General features: G+C 40.4%; 1 protein-coding gene across 1 annotated transcript in view; it reads right to left on the bottom strand.

Moving 5' to 3' along the window:
• HYDIN (HYDIN axonemal central pair apparatus protein) overlaps positions 1 to 12,326 on the bottom strand; it is a 6,673,197-nt gene that overhangs the window by 4,340,870 nt on the left and 2,320,001 nt on the right. Inside the window, exon 22 of the mRNA XM_044079523.1 lies at positions 8,410 to 8,723. Within this exon, the coding sequence (XP_043935458.1) occupies positions 8,410 to 8,723 (314 nt within the window). The remainder of the gene's footprint in view (positions 1 to 8,409; positions 8,724 to 12,326) is intronic.

Below are 12,326 nucleotides of genomic sequence, written 5' to 3'. Positions count from 1 at the left end.
TGGTTTCCTCCCACATTCCAAAAGACATACTGTAGGTGGATTGAACACTCTGAATTCGCCCTAGGTGTGAGTGTGTGCATGTGTGTGTCTTCTGTGGAAGGTTGGGCACTGGGCTGGCAACTCAACACCGTAAAACTCCACTGTCGATCGTTCTACGGACTGTTGTTCTGCTGTGGTGACCCCTAACTGGGAAAAGCTGAAAGGAGAAGAGGAAGAAGAAGGTGTGTAGCTCAGATGACTACAGTTATTACTTATGGAGCAGTGAAGGCTCTCTTAGGAAATAAATGAAGGAAGCTTGTACAGTCTCTTGTTGTATAATGCAAATTATCCCTCCAGAAGTTACTGGTAAAAGGCAAAACTACTAAAAACACATACTTATTTGTAGAGGCCCAGATGTATAGTGTAATATGCTGGTTGTCTTCTATGGGGGAAGAACAGGCCTTGTGTGCAATTCTTATCCTAGCAGGAAGAGGGTGCAACTGATGGAAACCGTATTGGGGGAGTTCAGATACTGGCTGGAAAAGAACTTCAATAATTAAGTTAAGAAGGAGGAAGAAAAGAAAATATGTAGTGAAAAGGAGAGACAGTAATATCTGCTTAACAACTAACTGCAACTAATTTCAGAGGTCAAAAGAAGAAATCAATCAATGAAGCAGAATTCTCAGGTTGTCCACTATGTTAAACAGTCATTTACACTTACTGAAATATATTGCATTTAACTACTGTCCTATCAGGAAGTGGTAAGCTCAAACTTTCAGGACTGTGTGCTGAATGCAGTGTTCTTCATCTTCATTTGCAAACCCTTTTATTTTAGTAAAACTTGGAAAACAATCTTGTTACTAAAATTTAAGCCATGCAAGAGTAAGAAAATGAAGACAAAACGGATGAAAAGGGATTTAAAATGAAAATCACAAATATTTGTACACCATTATGTTATCAGCTGGCAGAAGTTATCAAAGACTGTTGACCTACAGCAACTGGCATTTTAAATGAAAGGTAAAAAAAACACAAGGCAGGCTGTACAAATGCAAAATGATTGATTGCTGGGCCACTGCTATTTTATGTATACCATATAAAGTCACATGCATCTGATAACACTGAAAGAGTCTTATTAATTATTAAAACATTATTCCAGTTTTCACTGGTTAGCAGCCAATAGTGTACCTGAGCTTTAATGAACTAAACTTAAACATAAATCCCACCATTCATACATTTCAATAGTACATGCACCGCAATGGCATAAAAACAATAACAAAACCGAGAATCCAAGACTGTCTACTTTACTGCCATTAGTACAAGACCAAAGGCATAAAACACTAACAAAACCAAGAATCGTGCACTCTGTTCTGTAGTATGATGGGCACACTGTAGAAAACAGAGAACCATCCACCTCATTCTGTAGTATGATGGGCACACTGTGACAAAAATGAGAACTGTACACCTCATTCTGTAGTATGATGGGCATACTGTGACAAAACCCAGAGTTGTGCACCTCATTCTGCAGTATGATGGACACGATGAAAAGTGGGAATTGTGCACCTCATTCAGTAGTATGATGTGTACACTGTGACAAAACCGGGAATGGTGCATCTCATTTTATAGTATGATGTGCACACTGTGACAACACCAAGAACCGTGCCTCTCAATCTGGTGTATGCTGGGTACACTGTGACAAAACCGAGAACCATGTACCTCATTCTGTAGAATGATGGGCACGATGTGACAAAAATGAGAACCGTGCACCTGATTCTGTAGTATGATGGGCACCCTGTGAAAAAAACAAGAATCATGGACCTCATTCTGTATTATGATGGCAACATGGTGACAAAATCGAGAACCATGCACCTCATTCTGTAGAATGATGGGCACACTGTGACAAAAGTGAGATCATGCACCTTATTCTGTAAAATGATGGGCACGATGTGACAAAACCGAGAACCATGTATCTCATTCTGTAGTATGATGGGTACACTGTGACAAAACTGAGAACTGTGTGCCTTATTCTGTACTATGATGGGCACACTGTGACAAAACTGAGATCAGCGCACCTCATTGTGTACTGTGATGGGCACACTGTAACAAAACCAAGAATATTGCACTTTATTCTGTAGAATGATGTGCAAATTATGACAAAACCGAGAACTGTGCACCTCTTTCTGTAGTATGATGGTCACACTGTCATGTCCTAGTGTGCAGCAGTTGCAGTCTGACTTGGTGACCAATTTGCTTTTTGCAAACAATGGAAATTCCATTTCTTTAAGCCAAAATGTTATTGTTAAACAATGTATACACAAGAAGATATAAAAGAAAAAATAAAAGGCTCAATCAATAAAAAAAATACAGCAACACTTGAAACAGACTTCAGATAAAAATGAAGGACATGTATAACAATTTTCAAATAATTAACATGTAGCCACTGGTTAGGAGTAAAACAGTAATCATAGTTGTATAAAATATTTAAAGTATAGACACATCATTACACCTAGGAGATCTACAGAAATGATGAAATTCCAGCATTAAGTGGAACAAATGACAACCCAAGCTTTAAGAATAGTAGGAAACAATGGAATATTTTCTAACCTTTCAGTGACAACATTCAAACTCACAGGTGACTTAATAAAAGGAATTCCATTTTCTTGAGGTGGAGGCAACTACAAGATTAGTATATAGCAGAATAAAAAGTGTGCAGACTTTTATCAATGTAAGGCAATTCCATCTACATACCTTCTTGGCAACACTATCACTAAACAAATGGAGAAGTTAAAGCTGAAATTTATCAAGATTTAGAAGCAGTGTTGAGAGAGGAGAGGGAGAAAAAAATCTGAAAGAGAATGTATGCATATATTCTCAAATTCTTAATGATGTCTTTTTCACCTGTAACTTAATATTCAAATATTACTAACCTGGAGCAGAAGTTAATGGCCTCCTTCAGAAAACAGAATTCAATACTACAACCTGTGAGAGATGCACTTATACAGCCAAACTGGAAGCAAAGCTCTCTTCACCCAAGACTGGACTAGACAGTCAAGAGGAGAAGGTAAACACTTGCACCACACCACACTCATCACATAGTCCCTCAAAACCTACACCACCAAAACACACACACAGTAACACAAAACACACACCTACATTCGCGGAGGCTCTCAATAAAAACCTGCCCGAGCATCAGGGACATCCAAAGCATAAACGCAAGCAAACTCCACCCCCCAACACAATCCAAATGACACATAGCCCAAAAACTCAGTGTGCCACTCAACCACAGCCCATAAGGCATAACAACGTACCCAACACTCTAGTCATAGGTGACTCTATAGTCAGGCACACTGACGTTCCACTCACTACACTAAACAAGGAGAAAGTTACTGTCAACTGCCTGTCAGGTGCCAGGATCCGCCACATAACGCATGCACTCAGGTCACTTCACAATAAGTACAAATATGACACTGTCATTGTCCATGTTGGTGTGAATGACCTGAGACGCACCTCCCTAGACTACATGAAAAGAGACATGGAGGAGCTCTCCGATCTTGTATCCCAGGCAGGTATGACCCTAACCCTGAGTAGCATCCTGCCATCACCTAGAATGATATCACAGTACAAGGACAAAATGATTGACTTCAACAATTGGCTAAGCTTCTGGTGTCATTCTAAGGGGATCCAGTATTTGTCTGCCTGGGACGACATGATCGACAGTCCATGATGCTTTGCCAGAAATGGCCTACACCTGTCGCCCTTAGGATTCCGGATACTGGCTAAGCCTCTTGCCACCCCTATAGTGCCTTTTTTAGGCAAGGTTCAAATGACAAATTCAGCACTGTAACAGGTACAGGCAAGCAAAATCTGAGGGTAATGCTACTCAATGCTAGAAGTCTAAACCTCAAAATGCACTCACTCGAGGCACTCCTTAAAATGGAGAACATTGACATCTGTGCAGTGACAGAGACCTGGTTCAAAGTTCCAGAGAGCACCCCTGCATTACCCGGCTTCAATTCATACCACACCTTTCGGCCACCTAACCCAGAAAGAAGCACTAAAGGCGGAGACGTGTCCATATTCATTAAGGATATCCACACCTCCAGGCTAGTTGCACAGCATAAAGCATCCGAGATTATCCAAGTGCAACTAACTCTGGACAAGACCGCAATCCAAATTGTAGCTTGCTACAGACCCCCCACCATGCCCCAGGATTCACACTCCTCATTTCTTGATACACTGGAAAGTATTAGGGTACAACCCAATACCCTAATAATGGGTGATTTCAACTACTCATGTACCAACTCTTTTGCTCAACGTTTTCTAGAATTCAAAAATTCCAACGCCTTGGATCAACTTATTCACACCCCCACCAGGGGCAGCAATATCCTAGACCTGGTCATTACCAACATGGGCAACCGGTGTTTCACACCAGAGGTCAATTCCTCGTTGGTCAGATCCAACCACAAGCTAATTAGCCTAGACATCCACATCCCACCCCCACCCCCTATTAGGGAAACCATCGTAAAAAACTTCTCCAAAGCCAACTTCATACTTCTTAAGACAGAAGTGGCAAACTTCATGACACCCATGCAGACAGACAATAGAGGTATGGCTGCCGAATCCTACACAAATGCACTTTATAAGCACTTACACGAGTGCATGGATCATGCTATCCCTAATAGAACCAAGATGTTATCCTCCAAAAAAAGGAAGCCAATCTGGTGGTCCTCTGCCATAAACAAACTCTACAACAGAAGAAAGAAACTGTTGCAAAAATGAGTAAAATCCCATGACTGGAGGAACTCCCTGGTCAACCTCAGTAAGAAGCTGAGATCCCTCATAAAATCCTCCAAAGCTAGTTACGAAAACAAAATTGCCACTGACTCTAAAGACAACCACAAAGCATTCTATAGCTATGTCAAGAATCTAAATGGGAACACTCAGATCTGCTCTGAGTTACAGCACAATGGCACTAAATATACAGAACCAACTGATGTTGCCAATATCCTAGCAGATAGGTTCAGTGCTAACTTTACCCCCCTCTCACCCCCTAGAGGGCCCATTTCTATACCAGAAGAATGAAAAGTTCCTATAATCACGGCCGCACAGGTAAAAAACACACTCTCCAAAGCGAAGAGCACGGCATCCATGGGCCCTGACAATATCCCAGGCTGCGTTCTACATGAACTACAGAATGAACTGGCACCCTACCTAAGTACCATGTTCAATCATAGCCTCACCTCAGGCTTTGTACCTACTGAATGGCACACCACGACGGTTATCCCACTCCACAAAGGGAGAGCCACGACGGACCCCGGGAACTACCGAGCCTGGACTGCAAGGCCATGGTATGTATAATCGTGGAACTCATAAACAAAGACATTGGTAATCTCCAACCTCTGGACCCTACCCAGTTTGGATTTGTAAAAGGCAGATCATGTCTCCTAAACCTGACTGACTTCTTTGAAACAGTCATCAAAGCCATAGATGAGGGTAAAATGGTTCACACAGCTTATCTAGATCTCGCCAAGGCTTTCGACACCATCCCCCACTCTGGAATTATAGATAAGCTCACTAAACTAGGTATAAATCCCTATGTCACAAGATGGGTTGCCAACTGGCTCATGGACAGAACCCACACTGTGAAAGTAGCGGATTCCAAATCCAACATCAGACCAGTGACAAGTGGAGTACCACAGGGTTCAGTCCTGGGTCCTCTCCTGTTTGGTATCTACTTCTCTGAAGTGCAGGCCAACACAGAAGGTCTTTGGCTAACAAAGTTTGCAGATGACTGCAAATTAGGAGCCATAATCGAAACTCCTAATGATGTGGACAAACTAAAAAAGGGCCTCACTGAGAGAGATACATGGTGTCAAAGCCATGGCCTGAAGCTCGATGCCAAAAAGTGTATTGTCATCCCCTTTGGTAAAAACTCTGTACCCATGAACTACCACATAGCTGGTAGTCTACTTAATGCTGAAAATGTGATGAGACCTTGGGACACAGGTGGACAGTAGTCTCTCCTTTGATAATCAAATCGCCACAGTGGTCAGGAAATCCTTCTACATGGCTCATCTCATCACAAAAGGATTCTCATCCAGAAAAAAAGAGGTCATTGTTCCCCTCTACTCATCACTCATTAGACCCATTATAGAGTACAACGTCCCTTTTGGTATGTACCTCACAAGACATCTACAACAACTGGAAAGACCACAGAAATACCTCACAAAGAGGATTACTGGCCTCAAACAGATGCCCTATGCAGACCGTCTCAAAAAACTACAGCTTTACTCCATCGCATATCGCCTACTCAGGGGCGATCTCTGCCTAACATACAAAGCTATGTCAAACCCAGAGCTGTTGGACATGCTCCACTTAAAGAAATCCCAATCCCTTCGAGCTACACACTCTAGGGACCTAAACCATGTCACCACAATTAACAGCACATGCTGGAGGAATAGATTCATGTCCCAGAGACCTACCATACTCTAGAACAGACTACCTATCTATGTCAAACAGAGCTCCTCATTAGCACTCTTCAAGAAAAATCTTGATGATTGGATGGGAAATGGGAAATTCACCCCGAGGATCACTTCTGTAGCTCTGCTCGACAGGGGCACAGGAAAATAATTTTCTTGGGTGGCGAAAGCCAGGGTACATTTTTTGGCTAGGCTTGTATTGGCCCTAGGGCTGATAGCCTAGTACCTACCTATGAACCTATGCTACGCTGCTAATGAATACTTATGTTGAGGCCAAAACTATTAATATCTGGTAAACATTTGCAGGGGAGTTGGGAGGAATATAAAAATCGAAAGGGAACTGAATAAAGATGAAAAATATGCTCTTGGTGATTTAGTTCTGCAGTAGTTAACCTAAACAGTATGACATTTTGGAAGTGTGTGTGTGTGTGTGTGTGTGTGTGTGTGTGTGTGTGTGTGTATGGTTCCACTTCTAACCATCGAAATTTCAAAACATCGAAGTTATGAACAGAACATCGAATGTTACAAGTGTAACCAAAAAAAAAAAAAAAAAAAAAGAAATGTTATCAATTTTAATATTCCAACTCCGAGACCGCATTACAGTGGAGTAAAGGGAAATCTCCCATTTAGCGCTATATGCAGAAGTGCTAAACGGGAGATTTTCCGTACATCTCTAGTGCCATCACACAGATGGCACATAGACACACACACAGTATGCAGGACACCTTAGTGCCCTGCAAAAACACCAACATTCTCCAACCTACACTTACCTTTTTCTTCCCCTTCAAACCTTCGATGTTTTAAAACTCGAAGTTCTGGTCTTGATGATCTGTACTTCGATGTTTTAAATGTTCAATGGTTTGAAGGGGAACTGTGTGTGTGTGTGTGTGTGTGTGTGTGTGTGTGTGTGTGTGTGTGTGTGTGTGTGTGTGTGTGTGTGTGTGTGTGTGTGTGTGTGTGTATATATATATATATATATATATATAATTACATTTTCAAACATGCTTTTCACTAAATCTCACAAAAACAACACAAATTCATCACAATATCGACTCCTCAAACATTTGGAATGGGCTTTAACATGGGTCTTCCAAGAAGATAATTCCATATCTATGTGTTCACTGAGATTCGATTAACCATAACTAACATGATTCAATCACAATTAGCTCAAAGAAACTAACTGCTCTGTATAAATGTTGGTGTGTGAATCAGCTGCAACAAGGGTCCAGCCATAAAACTGTTATACGACTAAGAAAACTGTTATGTCCTATTATTTCTGCTGAGTTTTTATCATTTATAAACTAACAAGTAAGATGCTGGTGGGGACCAAGAATGATAAGCATGTTAACGAAGACTGTTATCCTATGAGTTCAGAAAACACAAAGGTATCAGGGGCTTTAGTAAAGGTAAAGAGAGAATACAATTTAATTAATGTATTTCATTTCATTACTGAAATAGCTTGACTGGGCAGTTTAGTCCCTTTTTCAGTAGACATCTGTTGAGAAAAGCTCCAAATACATAGATAAATTCTTACATAAAGTACAAAAATGACAAACTGAAAGAGAATAAGTTACAGGGACCACTGAAAAAGAAGACGCTTGCAATGGCCACCTATAAAGATATGCTACTGCAATAGTTTTATACAGCTGAATTAAATGCCATCATGTAACCACAAAGAAATAACTGCATTCATCATCTTCTTACCCAAGGAATATGACTATGAATTCAAGAAAAATGGTTAACAACTGATCACAGTCCTACCTGACAGTACAATGAAATTTCTGCCAGAGAGAGGAAATCAACATTGGAAGGGGACAGAAACAGGAGATAAAAGATAAAACTAAGGACTACTATGACTTACATGAACATTTGTTTAAAAGTTATCTTTGTGTACATTCTTAATGCACTTAATGATCTCAAGTTAAATGTGACATAATTATGAAACTTTGCCTACCTGATTTGGCTCTCCCAATCATCCAGCAAGAAAGACCAATGGAACTTGACAGGAAGTGGGCTGCAGTTAGTCATCTCAATGTGCCGTACAACTTCAGTATCATTTAAGATGCAGCCAAAGTCCACAACCATACTTTCAAAATAGAGATTTGGGAAATGCACCTCACCACGCAGTGACACATACTCCCGATGTGGATGCTCGTGGTACTGAATTGTGAGAATTTCCTCTGCTACCCACGAGTAGAAGTCATCTTTATAGGTGGGATCAAACTTTACAGACAGCTCCACCTCTTCATTTACACTGAGTCTGATAGCCTGCAAGAAAACAGACAGAAAACATGTTGCCTTGATTTTTTTTGGTAAAAAGCAGCTTGCTACACAATGGGTTCTTCATCCATGACCACATCTACAGTATTGGTAATCATTTATGAAGCTGTGATATCCTTGCAGATTCATAAAACAATGCCAAAGTGACAAAAATGAGAACCGTGCACCTCATTCTGTAGTATGATGGGCACCCTGTGACAAAACCAAGAATCATGAACCTCATTCTGTATTATGATGGCAACACTGTGACAAAATTGAGAACCATGCACCTCATTCTGTAGAATGATGGGCACACTGTGACAAAAGTGAGTTGGGTTAACATTCCTGCATCAATGGCACCTGCTGACAGCACCCCCTCACAGCTTACACTGGGGGCACACATCTCCATTGCCCTGCCCTAATTACAACTCAGATTCTGCCTATCCTCTGTCTCCTGTATTCCCCACTTTCCTTTTTCCACCTGTCCTATATGGTTTAAATGCCAGCTGTACCACTTTGGAATACAATATTTCCTTCATAAATAAAAAAGGAAGAAGAAGCCTTTGAATACAAGGTGGCATAAGTGACTGTCTGAACCACAAATTGTATGGACCCACCCAAGCTTCACAATGTTCCTCCTCCAACTGCCTGATCCTTGTTGCCCCAAAAACTATCACATTTATTACATGTTTCAGGGACCCTGAAAGCTTGCCATCATTATTTTTAAACACCATAGAGTACAGCAACGTACAGCCACAATATAAATTTCACTGTCAAAGAGCTCAGCTCTTACCTTCAAGTTAAATGTTGTCTGAATCTCAGTTTGGTTTTGAGTGAGATCAAAATAACTATGACAGCATCCTCTGCCATCTTTGTATCATATACCTATTTGAACAATCATGGTTAAGCCCATATACCATATTTCTGGCATAAGTACTGATTTAATTACCATTTTTGTGGATGTAGAGATTGGTGGGGATTAACTTATTTATATCTACATCATATTTTATTGCAGGTGGCAACTTTTGCTGAGTCTTATTATGATATCTTAATAATCATCTTCTAATCTGTTTCAACCTATCAACATTTTTTTATGGGCCATGACATTGTTACTTATTCTAGAAGTTGTCTACTAGTGCTGTTCCTCAGTGTATACTCAGTGGCTTCCTGTTTTTTTTATTATTCATGAAGGAAATACTACATTCTTAAGAAATACAAGATAAGGAATTAGAAGTGACTTCACATGGAGGATCATAAATACCTAGGTGTGTCGGCTCACCTGATACTGACCTGGTGCTACCCTCAGGTGAAATGACACAGCTAGAATTTCTACATTATGTGATACACCCAGCTACCACAAGAGCTGACTCTTCATATCAGATTATCATGATACTGAGTACAAATAGTCCTAGTACAACCATTATGTGCCAATGCTAGGCCCACATGTAACAGAACCAGTATAATTTTCAACCTGCTGTATGATGTGAACCCGACCTTTATTATGGAGATCTGGTTATATAATTTTGTTCCTTAGTTGGTGGTGCTTGTGCCCCACAGTTTCTTCATAACGCAGTTTCCCAGGATGGACAAAGGCAGATACGGGGTTATGATTTGCTTTAATTTGCTATTTTGACTGGCCAAGGTTATGAATGGGTTACCAACTCTTTTGAGTAAATTATGGAAATAGGAGCAAGTTGTGGGTTCCTCTTCAACTACTATCTTACCAGTAATGTCAGGCTGTTTGGGTTCCCAAACTGACTAAGGATGAGTGACTTAATTGGCATCAGTAAAGAGTCCACAGCTCTTGTTCAAAAATTTCTCAGCATTATGAAGAGGTTTGGCTTTCACAAGGTGATTATCTGTGTCACTCATCATTTGGATATAATACTGACCTGGTGTTTTAGCTTGATGCATCCATCTTTGATTTGGCAGTGGGGCCTGTTTAATGAATGAGTAACCACCACAATCAGCTTAAAGTTGCTTACCCCAGATAAAGTCATCGGAACTTGAAATGGTGGAATGCAAAAATCTGCAAGCTATAACTGTTCCTTAATTTGCTTCTGCCTTTCACCAGTTCATTTTGATCAGTAGAGCAGATATTTATTTTCCATTATTTTACCGAGATAGTCCATCAGGGCAAGATGCCCATTTACAGTGGAGCTCCAAGGAGAGAAGCAGCACATAAACATTAAATGACTGAGAAAGTGCAGTTGTGTAGGTAAACTTGCCATAACAGCAGTTCATAGGAAATAAATGGCGACTGAGCCTAGTGGTCATTTATACCTTACCAGTTTCCACAGTTAAACCTTACTACTTTTTCAAGGAAGACTAGGCCGATCAAGTCAGGGGGTAAATTTATGAATGCCCATCTAGTCATCTTGTTTCCATCTAAAGCAATATAATGTATCTGACTACTTAATTAATAGTACGGGTCACTGCATAATGAATCAGGGTCTCCAGTGTAATTTATTTTCTGATGTAAGTTTAGATCTTTGGTCCTAATCTTAGTGGGACTGTTTGACATATGGAGAAACAAGTAATCCTGGACTACTTTGCCCATAATGGCATGTATGGCAAGGTACATATCACCCATCAGGATCACTGAATAAATGGACAGTGCTTCCAGGCTTTTCAGGTGGCTTAGGGTTTTAAGCCAGCAATCTTTTAAGATAGGAATCTCTGGGATCTTTACAGTTGTTTGATATATCTGTATATACTGCATTCTATGATTAGTCTAAATAAAGCAAAATTTCCAGATGTAGCTCTCTGCATCAAGTGCAATTTCTCTTAAGAGTACACAAAGACCACAATCTGTCTGGGGCTGGTTTATCCCTCTTTCTCCAGATTACCAATAAGACTCCCCACTGGCACAGCTATAGAGGTGAGATCTCAGCCAGCTGACCAAGCCAAGACTTCCAGCAATCTCTCTGTTCAACCAGTGCTTCGTGTCCCTGCCCAAGCAGCTGAAACACACACTCTTTGAGATTTGATTTACACACACACACACACCTGCGAAAGGCTGGCACAGGTTTACTAGCTATGCCTCCTTCTGCCCAGACTATAAGGTAGTTACCACTGCCAACAGTTAACTCCTTATCAGCTACTTTAAGGCCCTTAACAAAGGGTGCCCAATCTAATATAAATGGTAGTTTGACCAACAGCAAGGCTATTGAATGGCCCACACAGTGTCACTAAATAAACATGCAAGTACTCTCAAAGCTTAAGTATCTCTATACAGATCAGCCACAATGAAAGGTTTAAATATATTTAATAATAAATAATAAAAGAATAAGACAATACCAAATATATATTCACATTGTCATCAGAGTTTAAAACCACAGGAGATATTTAAAATAACATTGCAGGGCAGTCTCAAATTAATAAAGAAAAATATCTAAACTATGCTTCCCTACATTTCTGATGGAATCTAGGAGAATTACTATACCTTAAGAACTTACTATTATAGAGAAGGGCAGATGCTGTAGTGAATGGTTCTTGCCAGGTCCAAGACAGAATACAGAATGCCCTGCCTCTCTAACTAATATCTCAAATATTACTGCTGCAAAGCTTGCAGAATGACATCATTTCTTGTCATATGACTCTTGCCCAGGT

Source organism: Protopterus annectens, chromosome 8.part0 (genome assembly GCF_019279795.1).
Source record: "Protopterus annectens isolate FY-2018-M chromosome 8.part0, PAN1.0, whole genome shotgun sequence".
NCBI classification, from domain to species: domain Eukaryota; kingdom Metazoa; phylum Chordata; order Ceratodontiformes; family Protopteridae; genus Protopterus; species Protopterus annectens.
The sequence above is the reverse complement of the archived record's forward strand: the minus strand, read 5'-3'. Positions and strand labels throughout refer to the sequence as shown.